Here is a 24,358-nt window from a genome sequence, read left to right as displayed (position 1 = left end):
GGTCAAACCAACTTTGAAACCTCAAATTCACAGAATTACAGTACAGCATTTTATTAAATAAAAGCCTCTCCTTTTGTATCCATCAGTGCAGGGCCTTTCTGTCGAGCTACTACAGAGATCACAACGTGGAACTGTCAAAGCTCCTCCACAAACTGGGACAGCCCCTGCCATCGTGGCTGAGACAGGAGCTCCAGAAAGTGAGATAGCATTGGAAAAGAGCTTCTTGAAATGTCCTTCCACACTTCAGTCATCATATCTGAGCTTTCCAGCAGCTACCAGAAGGTCTTGTAAGATATACCTCTTCAAAAAAGTGTAAAGGATAGAAATTATTTCCATATGCTGGCATGTGGATTGTAAAAATACATGTGTTCCTTAGAGCTCTGGTGGGCCAAATCTCTCTCATAAACATTTCTGGGCCTGTGGACTTGTGGACTACTGTGCACATATGTGAAAGTTATTTACAACTGGTTTAAGTGTCAGAGATACATGACCTGTCCAATCTCACAGTAAATATTCACATTTTTATCTATCAGTTTTAAAGTATTGTGTCTCATGTAGGTTTTGTAGCCCTTTGTTGGACCACTGGCAGTTTTTTCTTATAGATTTGATTATGGTGTTGCATAGGATAAGATAATGTAGCACAAAATGGCCAGAGTCCTTCTTGCCTTTGGAATCAGCTTGCTAATGCCCAAAGTACGTGCAAACACAGGGGAGCAGTACAGTTATCATGTATCATTTGGCTGTGCATGGCAGCAAATGCACCCTCAGGCAACATCTGCAATCCACAGGTGTAGAAAGAAAACCAAACAGAAAGAAGCCAAACAGAACCTGCGATTTTATCTGGTAACAACAGACAGTGTGGGAAGGGCCGGTTAATATATCTGATTTTTGTACTGACTGAGATGTGAATTACCTGAGCAGAAATGTGATTGGCTGTGTGAAGCACACAAGTTGCAGTATTAAACAATTGTGACCCAAACTGGAGGAATACAAAGAAGAGGTTTCCACTCCTGCGAGCAGCCAGAGCCGAACAATGCTCTCTGGGCTTACCCTGCTCTGTAACTCTGCACTCTCACTTCAGGAGTGACTCCACTGACATGAACGAAAAACTCATAAAAAGCAGAAACAGATCCTTACTTTTATTGCCTTAATTTGCACCACTGTTTTTTCCTTAATTTATTTGCCTTTAACCTATGCTTTTCCCCCCTCAGCCTCATCAAAATCGTAGCATCTTTCTGCAGCCTTCAGATGACACCAGCTGCAAAAATTACCCAGATTTCCAGATGAAAATACCAGTTCTGTTTCCAGATACATTAAACATGTTTGGTATTAAATATTAGGAAAAAGCTTTAGAGGGGGACAAAAATAAACACCGTGTGTAGTCATGGTAGAAAATGACTACTCAAATCATGGGAAAACATAAATATCCACCCTTGCAGGCTGATGTTTATGTGGTAGTTCTCAACAATACATCTCTCAAGGCATCAGTGTGGATGCAAGATCAGGTCTAAGCAGTAGTGCTTGGAAGTTGAGGAGGATCACTGGAAACTTCAGCTAAGTGTGGCCTTAATGCTCCTCACTGAACTTTGGCTCTGAGTGTTTCTAAAGGCATGAAGGATTTGTGAAAACAAATAAGAACTGCAGTACTAAATACAAGGCTTTATACAGGAGCTGTGTAATGTTTTCATCGTTTGTTTCAGGGTGAATACTTAAAAACATGCATCAGATGGTGGAAAAACTTCCTAATGTCTCAGTGCTGTTTTACGACATTTATGTAATCATGCAATTTAACTTGCAAGGTAATGGAATGGAAACCAGTCTGTTATTCCCTAAATAGAAAACAGATGTTGAGATCCTTACTGTACCTCTAACTGGTAATCTTTATTATTTATTGATTTTTTTGTCTATGTAATATGTGGTTTTGATAGGCCTGTAAAGAAAAAAAATCTAGACAAATTTGCTGTATATAACAATATTCTTTACGCAGCACATTTTTGCTAAGGGAATATGCATGACTAAGGATGAGGACCTACTAGAGTAGACATTTTTTAAGATGAACATTTCTGTTATTTATTAGACTGAGAATTTCATTTCACTTTAAATATTCAGTCATACGGATTTGTCTCAAAAGCTGACTTGTCTTAAAGTACTTCTTATTTGATAAAAGAAACACTCTGGATTCAGAACATCTGTAAAATGCAAATACTCTGCATGCTGTGGACAGCTCGTGCATCCTGCAAGCATCCATATAGATTTTTTACAGCTAAATTGAATAACTGGAGAAAATACCTGGGGTTTTCACCCTGTCATGATTGATTTTCCTCTTGATACAACCTGGTATAACATCACTCAAATGTTTCAAAAATGCAGGGATTGCACAAAGCTCCTGTTTTGCACTGCTGCCTCAGTTACTCCATGTTCTTCAGTGAAACAGCGTTTTAAAATAGAAAAAATGGGGAAGACCTTGGGCACTGACAAGTGCCTGGTGTATTCGGGATGAGAACACAGACTGAGTGCCTCCTACATGCAGGAGGAGTGGCCTTCAGCCACATTCCTAGTTCATTTTTTGTTTTAAAGAATTCCCTCTCTGTCTTCTTGCCCTGGGAAAGCAACAGATGGAGAATGAGTGGGCAGTCAAGGACAGATTGGTGACATTGGTCACATTGTCCCCTGGGGAATGTTACAGCCCATCTGGGGTCACCACGAGGCACTGGGACGATAAATCCTCCACGCGCACGGCCTTGGGTGGATTATTAGTTGTTTGTAAAAGGATGGTATGAAGCCATGGGAGGGGTTTATTCCAGAACTATTCTATTGAAATGTGTTCTTAGGCTTAAGAGGAGCCTTTAAAAAGCACTTTTAACATGCAGGCAGCTTGGTGGAGGAGGAGGAGGCCGAGCACAGCAGGCAGACAGCAGCTGGGTGGGTGTCAGGGATGCACCTGGGTACAGCTGAGTAACCAAGGCACACCACACGAGTTACCTGATGTGTAACCCCTTCCATTCACAGCTTACCTGCAACCAGTGTTTGATTTCCAGAAGTACATATCAGTATTAATACTCTCTTAAAAAAACAGATTTGCTGCAACAAATCTGTTTGCTAGTCCAAGTCAGATGTTTCATCGCGGCTGGTTAACACAGCCATGGTTTCTGTTCCCCTGGTAGGTAACTGCACAAGCGATTTCTTTAACAACTGCTTGATTTTGTGAGTTTCATCTTCATTTTCATAAAGGTGGTTCTGAAATTTGCTTTCTGCAGACATCAGTGCCATTAAAGAAACAACACGTGGTTCTGAGCAGATACTGACCATTTGGGGGTGTAAACGCAGAGCCTGATCTGAAATCACCTAATGATTTGAGTTAACATTCCTGAGAATACTGTGACATTTTCCCTGTTCTACTTGTGCAGAAAGAATGAGTTTGAATGATTTGCAGACTATCTTGTACAGAATATCCTTTTTCATTGCTTAAAAATGTGAAACTTCCTCAGGAAGAAATTAAATAGATATTTCAATGTTTATAGATGTAATACTCTTGTCATTCACATTGAATGAGAATTGCTGGAAACATTTTTCTCAGAGTTTTTTTAAATAAAAAATAGATATTATTCTGATAGTGGCATGGTATTTGAAGTGCAACAATAAACTCTGATAAGAAAATGCAGTGCTGTGTGGAAGTGACTTTAATGTTCACAGAAGCTGTCCTTTTCCAGGTTGGTCAGGAGCTATTGCAGCTCGATGCTGAGCTACAGCACAATCCAGCAGCACAGGAGCAGCGTGAAATGTTTTCAGAAATGAAAAATACTGCTTACTCTTGCTGTGAGTGAATGTTGCTGCTTTATGCAGCTGCTTGTTTGACTGGTTTTGCTTCCTGCTTACTTTTTATTTCTTGTGCCAGCACTTGCTAATGCGCTGGAGAAACATCTCCAGAGTTTGCTGTTTTTAAGATAACAAGGAAAATTTATTCAAACCATTTGCCTTGGGGATTCAATAGTTGTGCCAATGCATCAGCCTACACAGACATCAGAAAAGCTTTATTTGGAGAAACCTCTAAAGATGGTATGAATGTCCAAAGGAAAATTCTCTGTTATCAACCAGTTCTGAACAGAACACAAAATCTGCTTAGGAGTGTGGGAGATGGGAAACCTACACTAAGAAAACATGTCTTTACAGAGAAATGATGCAACTTAAAATTAAGAATTCTAAGCTTCTTGTATAATAGCCATCTCTATAATCTTTTAAAAAAAACAAAAGTGAAGTAGTAACAGGCAATAAGAAAAGGGGAAAGGTCCTTCTTACAAATAATAATAATAGCTTCTTGGCCTCTACATGAAAGTAGAGGAAGACAATGTTTCTTTTCAGTTCTTCCAGTTCACAAGTTCCTAGAGCTCAAAGGCAAAAGACACTTAAAATACACTTCTTTTTTTTTTTGTCTCTCTGGGTGATATGGATGGAGAAAGCACAACAGTCAGCAAAGGGCAAATCCCAGGAGCAGGAAAGCGATCAGCCTGAGTGGAGGAGGAACTCAGACAAAGTAAGGGTGATCTAAACAAAGATATGCTGAGCCTGAGACTTCCCTGGGCTGACTAGTAATATACCTAGGATGACTAGTAATAGTTTAGTAAGCTGCTGTGGTGTGAAAGTTGCAGTAATTAGGGGATTTAGACTGGACATTAGGAAGCGTTTCTTTATGGGAAGGAGTTCAGACACTGCAACAGGCTCCTTGGAGAGGAGGTTGGTGCTCCAGGCCTGTCAGTGTTTAAAAATAATTTGGAAAATGCCTTTAACGACGGGATTTAACTTCTGCTCGGCCCTGAGGTGGTTGGGCATTTGGACTGATGATCCTTGTAGGTGCCTCCCAATTGGAATATTCTGTTCTAACTCCAAATTAAGGCGTGGACATTCGGCCAGCCCGCAGCTGCTTACATGGACTGGAAAAGGAGAATAACCTGTGTTCGCCTAGAGGGATAACTTGGTTTTCCTAGCACATCTTCCACGACCTTTGAGTTTTATTTTAGTCTGTGGTTTTCAAGTATCGAGCTGTATTACTGTAGCACACGTGTATCTACACAGACAAAGCAGCATCGCTGTCTGGGATCAGCTGAAGGTCTCCGCTTTGTTCTGGAGAACGCCTTAGCCCGTTTCCCCCGGGGCTGCTGCTCGCTGTGCTCGGGCAGGAGCGGGAGCCAGAACGGGACAGGGATGGATCCCAGTGCCCGGCCGCGCCTTCCCGCTCCTGGCCGCGCTCAGTGCGCGTGCGCGCCGCGGCCCCGCCCCCAGACAGAAGCTCCGCCCCCAGCCCGGGGTCCCGGCAGCGCCCAGTTCCCGCCGCCGGCGCGCGAGAGTGGGTCGCGTGGTGATGGGGCTCCGCGTGGGCGGGCGCGCGGCGCGGCCGTTGGCGCTGAGGGGGGCGCGCGGCGCGGCCGTTGGCGCTGAGGGGGGCGCGCGGCGCGGCCGTTGGCGCTGAGGGGGGCGCGCGGCGCGGCCGTTGGCGCTGAGGGGAGGGCTCGCGGTGGGCGCGCGAGGCGGAGGGGAAGGGTGAGAGTGAGGGTCAGGGTGAAGTGGCGGTGCTCGCGGATGTGGCGCCTTCTCCTCCACAGCGGCAGCGGCGTGTAACGGACAGAAGGTAGGCTCCGTGAAGGGGTGGGCTGCGTAACAGGGAGGACGGGTGGGAGCCGGGAACCGGCCCGCGGCGCCCGGGCCCACATGAGGGAGGGAGAGAGGAAGGGAAAATGGCGGCCCCCACGTGGCGGGGGGGGGTGGGGAAGTAGAGATCCATGACTCCATGGGAGCTGACCTGTGGCTGACTCCCTTCCTAGGCATGGAAGAGCAGGGCCTTGCTAATTGGCATAACTTTTACCCTTTTGTGGGTATGAGTCGTTGACTGTGGCAAGTAACAAACCGAGTCTGCCGTGGGGTTACCCGTCTCCCACTTTCTTGGATTTTTTTTTTTTTTTTTTTTGTTGTTGTTGTTGTTGTTGATTGGTTTTTCAGGTTTAAGCTATTACGGCGCAATTGTTAAACTTTTTTATTCTGTTTTAATTCCACAGGAGTGCAGAAGCTGAAAGTATGGAGATGTAGTTGTTGAAGATCCTCTTCACAAAAAGTATGTGTCTGGCTGTGCCTAGTAAGTTATTTAGAGGTGAGATCTGGGAAAGGAAAAATACCGATTTGATAATTTATGCGTAGCGATTACTTTGCTGTGACTTGTCATTTGAAATCAAGGTATCGGCTTAGAGGTTTATTTTAAGGCATGCTTCATTTTTACATGTTTTTGGGGCAGAAAGGTACAATCAAGTGCATTAATGTGACTAGGAGGAGTTGGCTTTGGATATAGAGACATTGGAAAGCATAATCCACTATCCCTAGCATAAAATACACATTGCCAGTACTTTGCCTGCCGAACTAGCAGCATCTGAATGCAGAAATTTCTCCCGGATATCCTGTGCAAGGGGAGTGTCTTTTTCAATAAGCATGTGAGTACTAAGAGAAATGTGCAGTTGCAGGAGCCGGCAGAAGTTAATATCAGCAGCTTTACAACTCCTGGGAAAGCATCCTGCTATTTAGTGATGGTTGCTGTCTTGTTTGTGTTTCCAGTAGCATTATTAAACTGCCTCAAACTTGTTTTTACAGGGGAAAAGCCCTCTTGAAAGAAGATGGGGCTAAATTCCACATGTGAATTCTAGGAGTAGCTGTGACTAAATCTGTTAATTTTCACTTAGGGTGGGGTGGATGTACTTAATCCTCTGGAATTGACGCCTTTTGGGAGCAGTAATATTTCTGGTTGTGAGGTAGGGACTAGCAAAAGCTAATTTTAGGCTAGGTCTTAACCTCGATTTTTAAACCAAGTTAAAATTTGGAGCTTTGATGAGAGCTTCTGCATTCCATCTGATCTGGATGAAGAGGGGCTGGAACCCAGCTTGCCTCGACTGGTTCTGTACAGACAGACGCAGTTAGGATCTCATTTTGTGCTGCTCCTCTCTTTGGGCCTTGAGGTACTTCAGCAATGATTTTGGTAGTTGAGTGGCTGTCCTGCACCTTCAGGGATGGCACCTCTGCTCTCGAAGTGTGTTAGAAAGGTGGCTGCAGTGAGTGTACCTGTGCTGCAGAAGCTGCAGGTAAGTTTCTGAAGTCTGGAAAAACGCATGTTGAAACTACAGCTTTAATTTTGGTGTCTGTGTGAATGTAAAGTGTTTTAATGTATGAGTAAGTCAATAAAGAGATGATTGGCTGCAGGTGTGGTTTCTTTCTTGAAAAACTGCTGATGACTGTGATTAGACCTACACCTGTGGGTCAGGATTACTTTCACCTGCCAAATCTGCCTGTTCTGGGGACGCACCTTTTGGGCAGAATCTGTGGTTTCATGTGGCTGATGCACTGTCTGGGAATCGCTCCAGAAGCGGTACAGCTTGAATCAGAGGTAAGTGCTGCAGGGCAGAAACAACAACTTGAAAGAGAGTTGATTGTTGCAGTTGCTGAGGGAATCCATGTTTAAGGAGATCCAGTGGATGGTGAATCATGGCACACTCAGGATATTTTACTTAAAAGTAAATGTACTACTGTCTTAGTGAATAGCAGCTTTGCTGGCACACTCTTAAGGAGTATCTTTCAGATAAATTTTCTTTTCTTTTTTTGCAAGTAGTTGGAAACTGAAAAGTTAGAGGGAAAGGGAGGGTTTGAAAGGACTGAGAAACAAAATCTGTGAAGCCAGAACTGAGATAAGCAGCGTGCAGTGTAATTGCTGAGGTGGGGATTCCTGCTTGAAGCGAATGGAGCAGAACTGTGGGCTCTGATTGCAGCCCACTGCTGCAAACTTCCTATGATTGGATGTGAGGAAGTGACTTCTGGTGGGGAGATTGAGGAGCTGTCATAGGAAACTTTTCAAGGTTTTTTTTTTCTTAAGCATGTAGTTTTTCTGCCCAGGCGGAAGTACAGATGAATTGAATGTGTTTTCTGTGTGGTGCTGTAACAAGTGATAGCACACCTGTTTAACTGGTGGTGTGTGATTACTCCTAGCAGCCCTGTCATGTGGCTTTCTGCTCTGCATTCCAAGGTGCTGGCTGCCAAGCCTGGTAGCCAACAATCAGGAGAGAGAGTACTGTGAGTTCCCTCTCCTCCAAAAACACTGGACTTGTGTAGTAACCTCAGCACTTGAGAAATTGCCACATCTGTTCTGCAGGGCACTTAGTTCTTTATCTTAAATGGGCAAATGCCAGGCAGACAAATTTTTATTTTTGGAAGTTGTTTAGGGTTGAGATAAGATCCACATCAAGGAGGCTTTGTGTGTCAGTTGCAGTGATGTTTTGTGCATTCTCTGGGAAATAAAACCTTGGGAAGTTCAGGAGGGCTGCATGTAACTAGAAATCTTCATGGTGCTGGGGAACCTGGAGAGATGACATTTCTTTGGGGTTCTTTGGTCATTTCACCTGGTAACAAGTGCCAAGTGTTTTCATGGTGCCACCATTAACACTGTTCTTGAACAGCTTTAAAAGTGTAGGATGAACTTAGGACAACCTAACTGCTCTGAGTTACAGCACAGGGAATGGGACAAACTTTTCTCTCAGAGAAAATAGCCCTAAGCTTATTTGCTGTAAGGAAGATGCTTTCAAGAGCAGCCTTTCTTAGGTAAAGCCCACACGAGGTTTACCCAGCTGATGTTGTGCAGCAGCTGCTTGTGCTTCTGCTGTATTGATGAGCGTGCAGAGCTTGTAGTCAGTGTGGCAGCTTTTATTGAATACTTGTACACCATCAGGCTCACTGAGCAAAGAACGAGAATGGCGTAAGATGGAGACAGTTTCATTTCTTGTTAGAAACTGAAAAGGCATGCTCAGCATGGAAACAGTAGTGTGCAACATTTTAAAATCTACCAAAGCACTCTATTAAAAGCAAAAATAACAAAGTACTGAATCTAAACGTTTACTACACTTAGTATGCCGGCTTAGTTCCCCCCCCAAGTACCCCGTTTCTGTGGTGCAGCTATTAGAAGATGAATATTTCCCCTGTATACAAGGCATATATTGCACTAGGTAGCCTGCTTCACCACGAGTCTCAATGGGTCTTGTACAACAAAGCTCAGATGTTACATGCAGATGTATTTTGACAGACTGACTTCCCCTCTAATTAAGGGCTATACAGAAGTAAAAACATGATGGTTTCAAAGCTCACTAGCACAGTGTTTCACATTGGTCTAACAGGAGGTGGTCACAGTACAGTGATTTATGGTGTTTTAAAGTATTTCCCACTATTTCAAATAGTGTGGAATTACAGAGAACTAAAATATATATTAAAGCACCTCATGTACTAGTTTAGCACCAGTTACAGTAATTAGTCCTGACCTTTGCAAACCTAAATTTGGGGTCGGAGATAATAAGGGCCAAATGTTCAATCACATGGGCTGCTGCAATATTGTTGCCACTTTGTGTGCAAGTGAGTGGTCTTGGATATATTTGTTACAACAGCGGAGAGACACACAGCCGTACAAAAACGAATGATTGCCTGCTTAGAGCATGAATGCAGGCACCCCACTTGTTCACAAAACACCACACAGCACAGTCACAGCCAGTTTGGGCAATAGGAAATGGGTAAGCAGTCACTGGTAGTCACAGTTTGCACAATCACAATGTGTTGACACTCATCTGCCACACTTGTCACACGGGAGCGCTTCATGGCCCACAGCTTTTGGTTGTGTTTGTAGGAGCACAGCTGTTGATTGATGATGGTTGTGGTACCTGGAGCGTGGCCTTGGCCAGGGATTGTGGTGCTGAGCTGCCGTGGCTCCCTCCCCACTGAATCAGTTCCTGGGCGATTCCCAGACTGATGCCTTTCAGTGTTACACTAAGGTGGTGATTACCTCCTGTGTTCTAGGCTCACTGGAGAGTAAGTTGGTTATCAGTGCATTTTTATAATAAGTTGTTAGGGATTTCATAGCACAGGGAACAGTATTTGGAAAAGGAATTTAATGAAATCAAGATGGTCAGTACTTTAGAAGCCTTTCCTTTGAGATCAGTCTGAACCAGTGTTACAACTAAGCAGGAGAGAGTTGTCTAACTATTACTTTACAGATAACATGGTTTAAGACTTCATAGACAACTTCAGACAAGTTTTTGCTCAACAACTCCATTGTATGTGTAACTTTGCCTGGTAGGATTGACTGAGGTTCTTTGCACTACTTGAGGAAAGGCCAGCAATGCAAGGATAGGGATGCTTGTTAGTCTGTACTGACAGCTAGTGGTAAACAGAAAAAGTGAATCCTCCCCAAAATGCTTTATATACTCAAAATTGCAAATTTCAGAAATGTCACAAATGCTTCTTAGGTAAAGTGGACAAGTGGTTGCTCTTGCAGCTGTGCAGGATGTTTGTGGGGAAACTGTCAGTGTAGTGCCTGTTTTGTCTGGGAATGTACTTTAGGGACACTAACCTGTGAGGACATTTACAGACTAGGTGGGGATGTGATTATTGACCATTGTTTCCTTTCCTGCATTTAATGTGTACTCAGAATTACTTAGCAAGAGTCGGGCTACTAATGGTCTCATAAGCTACTGGAACGAGTCAGATTTAGGGGACTGAGTGTAAAATCATAGGAATAATAGACTAAATAAACTGGGCTGGAGATGAATTGAGATCTGTAATTAACTGTAGAGAAGCTTGGAGCATAAATAGCTTGGAGCTACAGTCACGTGGGCAGTGAGTCTCAGCGAAGTCCCCAGCTGTCCTGCTCCAGTACTGCTCTAGCTGGCTATCACCTTTCCCCTTAGACACATGGTAACTTGTTCATGCAATATTTAAACTTCTGGAACAGGAAGGACAGTAATCCCTAACTGGAAGGGTTGTGTGTATACAGCTTGGATTTAATAAAAACAAAAACACAGGAATCAGGAAAATGTCTGTTTCCACCCACTGTGGGCCCCAGCTGTGCACAACTGCATGTGCTGTTCGAGTTGTCCTGCTCAAAGTTTGGTTTTCATTATGGACATTCATAGTTTGGTCACACTTTTAATCCAGGGTACAAAAGATGATACTTTTGTGTAGACACCTGGGGAATCTTTGACCCCACAGCCGTAGCCCCAGGAGGTCACACCGTACACGACCCAGCTTTCCCCCGGGCGCTCACACATCAGTGGTCCTCCGCTGTCTCCTTGACAGCTGTCAACACGTTTCTGTTCCTGCAGGTTTCCAGCACAGAGCATCCTCCCTGTGAATCTCCTCTTGTAGCGCTCTTCACACACCCTCTTGGGAAGTAAGGGGATGGCAGCTTGCTGTAATGTTCTCGAATAAGCCCGTCCTAAAAAGGAGATCCAAATTACTGTCTCATTACGGTGGTCGGTCTTGGAAACATAGACGCGATTTAATCAATTTTTGCTCTCAGGTCTTCACGCTGCTTTGTCAATTATATAAAATTACTGGAGGCAAGACTACTGGAAACATCTCTGCATTCAATATAGTACTAGAATACTGTAGATATTGTACATGTAAAATGTAGGTGCTTTTTTAAAAAAGTAGCTTTCCTGTGTGTATTGTCTGGATCTTTTCAAGGCTGGAGTTGGGTTTATTCTGAGCACTTTGTGTCTATGCAGAAGCAATTTTTGGGAGTCTCACACAGCTGAGAGTAAAGCAGTAGAAGTCTTTCATTTCTGTGTCACAATAGTCTGTGTCAAATCTAGTGTAGCTCAGCCTGAACAGGTGCTGCATCTTCTAGTGGCTTCCAAGTAGAGCATTCAAATGGATCTTTCTAGTTTTTTTCCATAGCTTGCATTTCTTTCAGTTGGAAGCATGGGAAATGAGAGCTGGTGTTGGTTTTGGGTTTTTTTAAGTAAAATCATACAACTTGTGAAGTAATTATGATTCATATAGTAAGTGTGAAATGTCAGCTGAGGTACTGCAATGATGTCATTTCTTACCATAAATTGAAGGCAATTACTGCAGTGGTTAATGTTCCCTGAAACAGATGTCCTAAGTTAGCAGTATTGCAGGACTTGGAGTGAATTATGTAAAAAGGCTAGACAGAGCTAGGCAATGAATTAACAATAGTTTTTGGCAAGAAAGCCACCCTACTTGTCCCTCGTTTATTGTAGTACAGTGACCCCAACCTCTGTGCACGCAGATTAGAGCATGTAAAGAGGAGGGGCGGATCCTTGGCCGTGCCTTGTCCCCTTGCCAGTTTGAGTGAGTCACTGCAACAAAGGCTCAAGTGTGGTTGCTGTCTTGCACTGCGTTCAGCACCACAAAAACATAAAAGTAAAACATGGTTATTAATTTGTGAAACATTTAAAGGACAAGGAATTCCTTTGAAGAGGAACAATCTTGTACTGACCGAAAAAAAAAAGAAGTAGAAGCCTGGAGTACAGATTGCATTGAGGCTTTTGTAAATTTTGCCAAGATGCTCTGTTAGTTAAATCAAAGGTGGTTGAAAATGTCAGTGGTAACAAACACTAAAATGTTGTTTGAAATTCTGTTATGTGTGCATTTTCCGTCCATTTTTCTATTGAAATATTGTAATTTAAGTAACCTTTCTAAAATTAAAATATTTGTGGTCTTTACCTTTGAAACCTTATATGTGTTAGAGCTGTTAGTTACGTACTGAGGCAGGTACAGTGAGCCTGGCAACAAATAAGCTTTTTATTCCTGCTTGTCAGTCTTAATGAAGCCACTTGACTGACAGGTTCTGTGATTTAGAATGACATGGTTAATCAGTGCTTTCCAAATACAAACTGTATTCAGTAAACAAAATATTGTCATTCCTGGTTGAGGATCGGGAGAGAAAATATTCCCCCGTGTTAAAAAAGAGTAAAATGCTTTCATTTGAAGCATTTTCTTATTATTTGAGGGGGTTTTTTGAGCAGCCTCAGCTAAGCAGATTGGAGCAGAGAAATGATATTACCTGTGTCACCCCATCCAGTGATGAAGCAGTTGGGAGCAGTTCTGTGCGGTCGCTCTCTCCGCAGCGGCAAGCAGGCAGGGAGGACGTGGGTGCTGAACCTGGCGCACTGCTCCTCGGGCCCCTGCAGCCTCAGCAAGGCAATGTCGTAGTCGCTGCTGTCAGGCCTGTACTCCTTGTGCACCACGATCTCCCGGACTCCGATCTCCTCCTCGTACTCCTCCAGCACCAGCGTGTGGTAGTCCCCAACCCGCACCACGTAGTTGCGAGTGTTGTTGCCGTACCTGAGGTGGAGGTGAGAACAAACAGGGCTGGCTCAGGCCAGGTCACACCCTGAGTGTGCAAACAGAACTCATCACTTCCTCTCTTGTTCACGCAGCAAATGTTAACCAAAAGATTTTTTTAAAGAGCGAAAACGCTGTCTCAAATGCTTACACTCACATTTCAGTGTGTCCTAAAGAATATAAAATCCTTCTTCTGAGGTTTCAGGTTGTGCCATGTTCTTTTGGAGTATTTTCACAGCCAATTTTCTTATGGCCATTTGCCATGACTGACACTTCAAATGTACAAGGTGTGCATGATAGATTTATTTAGCAAGGGTAACGTAAACTGCCAGTAATTGCAGTGACAGCCTGGTACTGACATCATTGTGGTGCTCCAGATAATGACTGGAATGAAAACAGTGTTGAGGTCTGTTTTGTAGGTCAGTTGAGGAACTTCAGAGGCTTAGGTAACTTAATAAAAACCTCTTACATCCACTGAAGTTACAGTAAGGATGACAAAGCACTTGTGCATCACGAGCACCTACTGTGAAACTGACAGGAGGCCTGTAAATCTCCAGGCTTGTTTTGCATCTGATATAATCCCAGTGTCTTTCACATCATGGACTAAATGGTAAATGCATTAGAGATGACTTCTGTGGCTGGAATAACAATTTTCTGTGCCTGCCTTTGAAGGTTTTTGTATTACAGGACACACAGCCCTTCCCAGCAAAATGCAAACAAGGGAGTACTGTTAGGTACGTGTATTTATTTTAAAATGTGGCTAATCTAACAGAAATGTTCTTCCTTTTATTTCTCCCTTAATAGCCTTCAACATGAAATTTCTAATATGCTTGCAGAAAATACTACCCACAGTGTCCCATCACCTTGTAACTTACGCCTTTTCTTTTTATACCATCTAGCAATCTTCTGGTCTCCATAGCTTGCTAAAGCCTGCTTGAGGAGCAGCAGACAAAGCAGGGACATTTCTGTTTTCTTCACAATATATAGCTGTACCACTGAATATTTATTCTAGTTGTGGGTCACATTCCTGGTTGCCTGTAAAGCTTTCTTGGTCTAATCCTTCAGGTCTTCTATGAGCAGAATTTCACTTCTAGGCTTTGTGGAGAGAGAGCTGCAGGCTGTGAGCAAGCATCCCTTCATCCCAAGATGACCTTCTGTATAGGATACCTGAAGGGGTTTTTCCTATGCTTCATGTTTCTAATTATCCAGTTACTTTTTAAAATATATAGACCTTCCAATTTCCCTGTAGCTGTCAGAATAGCTCAAGACAAGGGTTGGTTATAAAACAAGAAATAGCTTCAAACATTTTATCTTAATTTAAGTCTCTGCAAGAGTATAGAAACCAATAATTCCACTGTAGTACTGGTGAACTGTTCTAATCATCATGCATAAAATTATGCTTAATTTTTACCCCCGGTACAGATGAGCCCACTTTGGTTACTTAAGCAGTGTTCCAATTTCCAGGATATGGGAAATGGTATACTGGCCTTTCTCTTGTCCATCTGCGGAAAATATGTGAAGAAGGCACTTGATCTATAGATAGCTCTTGGAAACCTATCCCTGAAAATCACTCTGAGATCATTTGGAAGTTGAGCCCAGCCTGTCCAAAGCCATCTTAGAGCTAAAGGATTCCCTCACTGCACGGTAGTGCATCCACAGGCTCTTGGAGCTGCATGCTTAGGTCTAATCACAGTTTAAAGGTAGCTTCTGGGACAAAACAACACTTTGGTCACTGAGACCTCAGTAACAGTTTCAGGGTTGCCTGTGACAGCCCCTTGAGTGTTTGCAGCAATCTGGAAGTACCACAGTGTCCTTTGCTCCAGCCATGCTGCTGCCACATCCTGTGTGTGCTCAGCAGAGAATCCAAAATTGACACTCCTTGGCGCCACATTCAGTTTTCAAGCCTGTAATCAAAGGCTTTCTCAAGAGCCTCAGGCAGCATCCTTGGTAATCACTCCAGAGATAATGAACAAGGAAATAGGAAGCCATTGTCTGTGATTTTTGATGAAAGCAACTAAAGGGCTTCCATAGTTCTGCAGAAGCACCTGGGACGTCAGGTGAAATAGCAGGAAATTTTACTAAATTTGACTGTTTCAGCTTGAAATATTACCAAGGAAAGTGCTTCATGATTTCAGGAAACAAGAAAAGATGTGCATCTGGTGCTCAGCAAAGGTAATACACTGTGCATTTGAGTAGAAGCATATCTGACTCTTCATTTTAGGTACTAGTGTGCAAAAGAAAAGGCTCAAAATCAAAATGTGAAATATTTGCAGCTCACTTGAGCAAATACCATCAAAACTGTAGTGCTCCTCTATGCTTTTTTCCCAGCCTGTTCCAGTGAAATAATCACCAATCACAAGATTAGCGTCCTTATTGAGCAAGTTGGTGCATTTATACTTCAGTGACCTCATCAGCAGTGAAGTCCTGCATTTAGTTACTGCTGTGATAGAGTAAAAACAGATCTACCACTGCCAAGATCTGTTGTTAGCAAATTTAGTCCGAAATATTACAGTCCCTGTTTGGTGTCTGCTCAGTTGTCTTCACTATTATCTAAAAGCCATAAGCTGCATTTTTGTTGGAACAGAAAGTTAAAATGTCAGAAGTGCTGTCTATATTTTTTCATGAAAATGCTGAAGTTGAGGATGTAAATCACATGAAGGACAGCACCCAAATAATTTTAATGCATTAGGGTGTTTCATTTGTTTGAGGGAAAGGAGATTGAGTGGAAGGGTTTTTTATAACCAAAGGCCAACTCTTGGAACAGATTTCCATGGGCTTGTTCAGTACATGAACTGTAATGGTTTTGCATCTGTGCAGAACAACAAAACAGTACAAGAGACCCACCTTTTAAAGCAGTGTGCAGCAGTGAGGACCCAGCAGCTGCTGATGAGAGTAGCACCACACAGGAGCCTCCCATCGCCATGAGAGGATTTCAGCCGCAGTGCCACCTGCCACGGCCAGCCGCCCCTGCGGGAGTGACACACGGTGTTGAGGATGCAGCAGCGGGGAGCTCCCTTACCTGCTGTGTGCATCCTGTTGGCTTGCTTTGACTGACAGCAGCTTTCTTACAAAATGGGCTGTTTATTAAGGGTGGTGAATATTTTATGTCCTGCCAACCCTCAGAATTCCATTGAACAATGGTCCACATTACTTCACAGAGAATTTGGGCATCCAGCACTCTTAAGTGCTTCCTCCCACAGTCAGCTATTTGAATTTTCTCTTCTCAGATTGCATTCATTGGGCCAAACATACATTCTTTGGGTTCCTTGCCAAATACCATCCCAGTCAACAAACCCGAAATTTCCTGTCAGCTGGAGAGGGGAAAGGGGAATTTCTTGAAAAGCTCAACCCTGCATCCATCCCTTTCTTCATGAGAAAGGAAGCTGGCAAAAGAGGAGGTATAAAGCAACTGCAGAAGTCTCAAGTATAGAGGAGCACTTTTTTTTCAGCCTGTGCTTATCTGTTTTCATAGTTGATCTGGCCATATTTGCATACCTATGAATGCAGGATGGGTGGTTTTTTTTTTTGCTGGTTTTATAGATCAGGAGCCAGAGAAGGGAAAGGGAGAGAGCTGCACCTGTAGGCAGTGGCACCATCTAAGACAGGTAGTCTGAGTGTTTACTGTCCACTTGAATGGGTGTGCTGGACAAGAAGAGCTGCCAGGGGTCATCTAGTCCAGCCTCTCAGAATTACCAGAGCAAGATGTTTTAAAGTAAGGTGGAGGAATTTACTTCTCATATAGAATAAAACAATTTAGATGCTTCTCAGTTTTGGAAGATAGGATTTAGTATGTTTTTTTCTAAAGGGAGGTAATTCAGACAGCTTTGCATTTCCTGGTACATAAGTTCTTTTCAAACTTCCTCAAGTTCTTTGTCTTAATGACTTCTTGTGACATTGAGTCCTTTTCTGATAAATATGCTCCCTTGCTTGATTTTCAAGTGTTTCTGTGTGTACTGTTGGATTTTTCTCACCTTTTTGCTTCATCTAACATTCCTGTACTGATTTATGATGAGACCAGCTTCCTTGCTCTGACTGAATTGTGCAATACATTATTTGTCACCATTGCATTTCAGCAAGTGTCCTTAGAACACATATTCTGAGACAAGAATTCTCAGTCTCTTCCTGTGCAATGCATTATCTGTTATCTCATTTGTCCCTTCACTAAGGCAAGTCATCCTACTTTACTTTATCTCTGGCTGTATTAAAATATTTTTCTGGGCCCCCTCTTGTTACTGTCCTTTGAAGCTCCCCCACTTAGGCAGTGGGAATCCATTTGAAATGGATTGATCAGTGCTGTGCAGGTACTTTGAAACAGGTTGCACAGTCACGTGTAATGATGCTGTTTGTGTATCTTCTTGCAATGCCTTTTGTAAGATTGTGTGAATATTTATTTTGTGTGTTAAGTCACAACTGCTAAAAAAGTCAAGTCACTGTCTCCTGTTTTTTAGCTGTGTCATCATCAAGGCTTATTTTGTGAAGGAAAATAAGGTCTTAGGTAGTAAATCATACCCAGGCCTCTTTTTTTGGTGTGGGTGGCATTTAAAACCTTATACTGCATTGATAGTTCCGTTTTTATGGCTCACATCCTGATACCAAGATATCCTCTGATAAAAGTAAAATAGCTATTTTTAAAGTCAAAAATATAACCCATTCAAGGACTTTACCCACAAACATCTACAGATTTTCAACTAATGCTGCAAATACTTGTCAATTAGTACTTTTTAATTTCCTGCCAAATCTGCTTCGGGTATATTCCTACTCCTGCATCGTGACAAGTGAAGAGAAAAACAAGAAGCCTACAATAACATTGTAAATCTGGCAAACCACTTATGGCAAATACATGTCTTAGAAGCTTTATATTCAGAATTATTTGTCTTTACCAATTATTTACCGTAAAGAATTTTTCCCACCAATTATTCGCTTTTGTCGACGATGGAGTAACCTCAGCCCACAAACAGAAGCAAGAGAATCTAAACCAGAAAGGGAGATGGTAGAGAATGTTAAACTCAACAGGAGAAGTAGCCAATATTCAATGACAGTTAACTTAAAAACAAATCTAAAGTTGGAATTATTCTGTATTTCATGGTAGTTTTTAACAGGCAAGTTTTGACTGGGGAAAATACAGTGAATTCTTTCAAGACTTAGAAATCCTTTGCTAAGTTCTTAGCTAATCCTAGCTAAGTTCTTCTGGCTGTGATCAGAGGCATTTACACGTTTGCTTCTCACATGTAGGATTCCGTAGGGCTCTTCCTTACTTCTCTAAGTGGAAGCAGACCTTGGCCAACCACACAGGTCTCAGTCCTTATCTGCGGGTAACCTACACCTTTGAGAAGCTGAAAGGAGCTGTTTAGGTTTTTGCATCATGTCCCTCAAGCAGCTTAATGAACGTGGCTGCTGTAAGCCATGGCTACAAAGGCCCTGTTTGGAGACAGAGCAGTCTGGGTGCTTCCTTTGTGCAGCTGCACAGTGTAAGCAGAGGGGTTCCCACCCCTTTTGTTCTGTAGCTGTTTCTGATAAGACTGTTTCCTCTGTGAGGTGGGATTGTTCACTCTGTCTCTTCCTACCACACACTTGCTCACCTGGACCTGTGGGTCTGCCCCTCACGACACGGCCTCACCTTTATTGCTGTTGCCAGGGACTTTCTTGCTGAGGTGGTCGCAGATGACCCCCGCGTCCTCGCTGTGCCGGCAGTTGTGCGTCCCAATGTCCTGCTTAATGCAGTCTGCCAAGGATCTCTCATTTCCTGTACACTTCACGTTATCCACGTGGATGGGGCCTTTGCCCTCACCGAAATAGGCCATTGTCCTTGCTCTAGCTGAACCTCTGCAAACAGAGTGTATTTTTTATTATTGTTAAACATATTGAGGCATTACTCTACGTTTTACTCAAATTTCCAAGTGAGTAGTCAAAGACAATGCAGTTTCATTCCAAACCCTGTCACTGTTTCACTTGATAACAACCACCTTCTCACCACCTCTCTTATTCTCGTATGTAGGGAAAAAAAACTGAGAGAAAATTTGCTACATTTCATTAATGTTTTAAAACTGCTTTTGTGTATCTGGTTAGAAGGCAGTGTGCAAAGTGTTTTCCATTGTATCAGTGTTACATTTTGCCATAAAACAAAGTATGTGAAAGCTTCTTTTTCATAATCTCTTTAATCCTCGTATAAAGTCAGCATCTGTGAAAGCTAAAAATAATTTGTTCAGGTCTGATTGCCTCAGAAAGATGGGCCAGCTAAATGCAGTATACTTGCAGTGCAATAGGAGCCATGATGTACAGACCTATCAGTTGTTAGTGGTTATTGAAATATTTTGTTATCATGTCATTTTTTACAGGGCACCCCATATTTGAGGTCTAAAAATACCACGTGACTGGAGACCAGTTTAGTGTCTACACTGCCCTGTTCTTGGGAACACTTGGTGCTTGTGTAGCACTTAAGCATCTCATTTGGCAGCTCCTGTGATAGATTATTACTGTTAATTAGTTAAGGCAGCCTTCTTAATTTATAAATAGGTGTTTTGTTGTACATGGTTTAAGAGTCTGAAAGAATTATGAGTGAGAGACCACTCAGTTGGCTGTACAGAGAAGTGGGGCAGGAAGCCACAGGCACCTCTAAGTGTGCCTGAGCTACAAGTTTACCTGTTGGTTAAGAGCAATTTACTGACATTTTACTGGGATAAGGATGTATGGAATTGCAGATAACTGCAGTACAGGTTTCCATTTTAAAGGGTATTTTATAATTGTATATTGTAAAGTACTGCTTCTATGCATACAGAACTGTAACTGCAGATGTGATGAAATGCTGGAGCAGAGAAAGAGATTTTGACTATAAAAACGTATTAGGCAAGAAAGTATTTCCCTTTACAGCTCTTTTTGTACCTCTTTAATACCTGCGGTGTTGGGGAAGGTAGGTGAGAATGGCATGAAGAGTTTACTTCCCTTTTTGAGCTGGGTTTGGTCTGCTGGGGAGGAATCCTGATTTGTTATACCATTTTCAAAGCTTGGTCACAGTGGAAATGTGGCTGGCTCAAACAGAACCAGCTCTCAATTGCCACATCCCTATAACTGAAACGTGAAAGTGACACAGGAGCTTCCTCCCTTTCGAAACTTGCACGTGGATAGTTTGCCTGTGTGAGTTTTTCACTATGTCCTGAAGGGTAGGTGGGCAGGATTTCCAAGTAGGGAACATTGGTTAGAATGCAGAAATAGTGAAAAGCCAGGAAAGAGAAGCTCCTGAAACACTAGGTGAGAGACAATACCACAAGGTCAACTCTACTTACACATTTTCAATTTCTTTGGTTAGGAGGTATTTGCCAGATAATTCAGAGCCTTAACTGCCTTTGGAACTGGTGTAGGACAATCGCTGCCTAATGAGTTTACTATGATTTGACATGTCAGTCACAAATAGTGTGACTCTTGCTCCACATGTTTTTCTTTTGTGAGGAATACTCTGATAACCACAAAAAAATAAGTCCAGCTCTCTGATACCTGTGGGCAGCTGACATGTTCATGTTTGCTGTTACAACACAGTGAGACAGTACAGGCACTCATTGTAAATTCTTACCTGGTTTCGGTATCTCTGTCAAATAACAAAGTTTCTGCTTTAGGGCATTGTTCTAAAGTTCCTCAGGATATTGAAAACTACTTTGTTGTATTCTTGTCCTTCCCCAGAGAAGTATTTATTGCAATTTAGTACAGAATTGTTTCTCCAGAATCTTATCAGTTACTTAATAAGGGCACTACCTCCTTCTTCCTACCTTTGTATGAAAGCAATCTGTCTCTTAGTGTGCATCAGTAATCTCTCAGTTTGCTGATAAAGGGAATGAAAGCTGTTCAGACCCAACCAACCAACCAGCAGCACCACAGAAAACCCAAACCAGCCCCCACTGAAGAACATCTGTCAGGAAACAAATGTAAAAAAATCATGGTGTTCTTAAGCAAGGAGTGCAGCTTAATGGAGAAAATTATTTCATATAATTGGGAGATCTCTGAAGGTACAGATGTTACATCTGTGTGTTTGTTACATGCTGGAACATGTAACAAACATGTAACAAACATGTAACATGCTCTTACAAGCAGCTTTAGTGCACCCCTAACAAACACGTGTCCCTCAATCACTGCTTTCCAAGCCAGCTATCTATGCACTGATGAGCTTCAGAGAAACAACCTTTCTGCCTGCTCAGATCTGTCCCTGGAGACAAGTGGCTTCAGGTGTTTTCCTCTCAGTTCTCTCACTAGAAGGGCCATGCACAATAACAATGCTGAGCTTTTCAGATGCAGTATTATCATTATTCATGGTATGGTTAATGAGGAAATCCAGTGGATTGGGACAGATGGACACCTGTCCTAGAATTTCCAAGTCAGGTAACTTGTAAGAGTGGTGTCTTGACTTGTAAGTCAAGTTTTGCTGTTTTGAAGCCTTTTAAAGAGGCTTTTACCGAATGAATACCCTGCAGTTTTTAAAAGGTGTATATTGTGTGCTCAGACATGATGTGATGATATTTGGTAGGACAAACTTCACACTGTTAGATACAACAAACAGTTAATATGATTTGTATTTCTCCAGCTCAAATTTCTTCATAGGTACACTTGGAGAAGACATTTAACTGATTTCCTGTTGTATTTCACTAGTGTTCTGGATATTTTTCAAGTCTTATTAGTACTGCTATTTATATATCTGCCCTATAGTTGTTATATTTTTGCTGCTCTTGGGTATCCAGAAGAAAAATGCTGATGAGTGATGTAAGCCTGATTAAGTGATTTATTTCAAAAATTACACATATATTGCAGTGGTTTTAATTAGAGGGTGGGTTTGTTCTGTCAGGTCTATTCCTGTATTACATGAAGCTTATTCAAATTACTGTCATGCAGACTGGAGCCATAATCTCTTGTATAACAGCTTCATCAGATCTTTGAGCTGCATCAAATCTAGCCAGATCAGTAAATGAAGGAAAAAACTCCATTAAATTAGGAATTCAGTAGCTGGTGTGCCTGCATCTCAATCTGCAGTGATCATATCCACACCTGGTGACAGTGGACACTGACCTATTTTTGAAACAAATATGACAACTAAAATTTTTTTATTTAATAATAGATTAATAATTTGGAATGTTTAACTTGTAATGAAAAATATTTAATAACTTACATTAACTTGCATTTCTGTTGCCAGTCAGACTGACACACCTTTGAATACTAACATTCCCATTCCCAGTTCTGCTACTTAATGAATATTCCTTTTGAAGGCAAAGCCTTACTATTTTTCATACCAATAGTAGGAGCACATTTTTCTAAAAAAATGCCAAACTGACAAGTTTTAAAAGACACACATCATCTTATTAGACATGTTTGTGGTATTTGGTTGCAGAAACTTAAGATTTTTAGATAGAGAAAACATGAGGAACAGCTTAATGAGTTTTCTTACTTGTAGCCAAGCTGTCGGCAGACTACAGCTGCATCCTTATCAGACCATCCATCATCACAAATTGTGCCCCACTGGCCATTGATAAAAATCTCCACACGTCCTTCCTTCTTATTCTCGCCATCCATCAGCCTGATGGGAGGACCTGAGAATAAATGACTGTTGTCAGCTCACAGCAACAGAAGCAAGAACTGGTGCTTTTGGTTATTTTCATTATATTCAGTACAACCGGTATTTATGTTCAATGAGCATAATATCAGTGGTAAAAATAGTCATATTCTTCCTGGCTGGCAAGAAGAAGCAGCTGGTACAAATGACAAGACAAATACTAAATACTCCTGTACTTTACTCTTCAGAGTTCAGCTAATTCCTTCATTCCATGCAAATATGTGACATAGTTCAGAAATTGACCACAGTTCTATACAAAAAGGTAGAAAACACCTGAGATGCCTTTGATATGATACTCATACAAGCTGGACAATTTTTCCTTACAGGAACTTCATGGGTGAATTTAGTTATATCTCAGTCTATAAACTCATTCTCAAACTGGTTGCTGCTGCTCCTCCTAGCCACTGTCTCAGCAAAAATATTGCATCATTGTGTCAAACTTCAACTATTCCTTATCTCAGCTATTCCTTATGCACATTGTTCTGCAGCATGTTATTCTGGATTATTTTTCTAGCAATTTAAAGTGATTGTTTATTCAGACACATTCATATTATGAAATTTCACTTATGTGGATTAGTCAGACTTAGTTGATGATGGTTTCTGCAGTGCTTTCCTGTAGTTAAGTTTTGAGTCATTAGGCAAAGTAAATATCTAATTCTTACTTACTCTAATATTCCTCTATAGCCTGCAAGCAATGCAAATACCCTTTAAACACTTATGAATTCCTCTGTGGCCTCTTTATAATGTTCAAGGGAAAATCACCTTCAAAATATTTTTCTGTGGCATACTTTATAATCTTTATTATATTCATGAGGGTTGCTTTTTACAATAACAGAAAAGACTCTTCCTCATTCTTCCAACCCATTCCTAGTGTTTTCCAAATATGTGAGGATGAGGAATTACTTAATTGCACTCTTAAAGCAGTATTTTGAGATACCTGCATTTGATATTTAACTCAGGTTAGTTTAGGGTATGAATAACTTTTGTATACCAATGATGAATCTGGTCAGTGTTAGTTAAGTCTGGCCTAAGTCATTAAATGAACAGGGACATATTTGAAGATAAAATCCAAGTCTGCTTCCGATGTAATTTAAAGCATATTGTTTCTGTTGGAGTTTGTACTGGACAGTTACATGAATTAACCTCACCACCATTCTGTTTCCCTACACTGTCATGATCTTACTGGACAAATGCCATTATTGTAGTGTACCCTAGCTCCTTTTCAGTGTTCCTGAATATCTGTTTCCTTAAGTCCTATAATCTACTAATTTCTCGGGGGGTTTTTGTTGTTGTTTTTGTTTCGTTTTGTTTTGGTTGGGTTTTTTTTCCCCCACTGAATTTATCCTTATGGGAAAAAAATGCTTTTTCAAATGCTGGGAAGTAAATGGTAGCAACACTTTGTCCACTTTCCAATCAGAAATCTTCTAAGAAATGTCAGATAAAATGTCTTATTTTCTTGATCTGATGTGTTCTGGAGGAATACAACTTATAGTGAGAATTAAACTTCTATTAACCAGATAGAGGCATGGAGTACTAATATTGTTTTATTGTATTTTATATATATATATATCTATTTATGAGCACAAAATAATATAGCATTCTGGTAGTGGGGATGTG

The 24,358-nt window shown here is 41.7% G+C and overlaps 3 protein-coding genes and 1 non-coding gene across 31 annotated transcripts in view; 3 read left to right on the top strand and 1 right to left on the bottom strand.

The window, feature by feature from the left end:
• LOC111929010 (bifunctional heparan sulfate N-deacetylase/N-sulfotransferase 3) overlaps positions 1-3,661 on the top strand; it is a 255,816-nt gene extending 252,155 nt beyond the window's left edge. For all 16 annotated transcript variants that reach the window (XM_086888067.1, XM_086888077.1, XM_086888069.1 and 13 more), the window contains one exon: positions 87-3,661. In XM_086888067.1, coding sequence (XP_086744193.1) covers positions 87-206 — 120 coding nt within the window. In that variant the 3' untranslated portion in view covers positions 207-3,661. The remainder of the gene's footprint in view (positions 1-86) is intronic.
• A 1,730-nt stretch (positions 3,662-5,391) lies between these two features.
• METTL14 (methyltransferase 14, N6-adenosine-methyltransferase non-catalytic subunit) overlaps positions 5,392-24,358 on the top strand; it is a 70,088-nt gene continuing 51,121 nt past the window's right edge. For 3 of the 13 annotated variants that reach the window (XM_086888163.1, XM_086888151.1, XM_086888157.1), the window contains exons 1-2: positions 5,392-5,623; positions 6,048-6,103. The gene's annotated coding sequence lies outside the window, so the exon portion shown is untranslated. Of the gene's footprint in view, positions 5,624-6,047; positions 6,140-24,358 lie in introns of all 13 variants that reach the window. The other 10 variants (XM_086888162.1, XM_086888152.1, XM_086888154.1 and 7 more) reach the window with 5 other exon arrangements.
• LOC111929098 (small nucleolar RNA SNORA24) lies at positions 5,771-5,899 on the top strand. Its single transcript, XR_002864520.1, has one exon. It is a non-coding gene; the product is annotated as a small nucleolar RNA SNORA24 (small nucleolar RNA).
• Positions 8,710-24,358, bottom strand: part of PRSS12 (serine protease 12) — a 33,175-nt gene continuing 17,526 nt past the window's right edge. Inside the window, exons 8-13 of the mRNA XM_086888106.1 lie at positions 22,577-22,718; positions 18,773-18,978; positions 18,047-18,125; positions 16,000-16,122; positions 12,875-13,155; positions 8,710-11,278 (exon numbers count right to left, since the gene is read on the bottom strand). Of these exons, the coding sequence (XP_086744232.1) occupies positions 10,971-11,278; positions 12,875-13,155; positions 16,000-16,122; positions 18,047-18,125; positions 18,773-18,978; positions 22,577-22,718 (1,139 nt within the window). The 3' untranslated portion in view covers positions 8,710-10,970. The remainder of the gene's footprint in view (positions 11,279-12,874; positions 13,156-15,999; positions 16,123-18,046; positions 18,126-18,772; positions 18,979-22,576; positions 22,719-24,358) is intronic.

The sequence above is a fragment of the Cyanistes caeruleus genome, chromosome 5 (assembly GCF_971803275.1).
Source record: "Cyanistes caeruleus chromosome 5, bCyaCae1.hap1.1, whole genome shotgun sequence".
NCBI classification, from domain to species: Eukaryota; Metazoa; Chordata; class Aves; order Passeriformes; family Paridae; genus Cyanistes; species Cyanistes caeruleus.
This window is presented reverse-complemented; position numbering and strand designations above follow the sequence as displayed.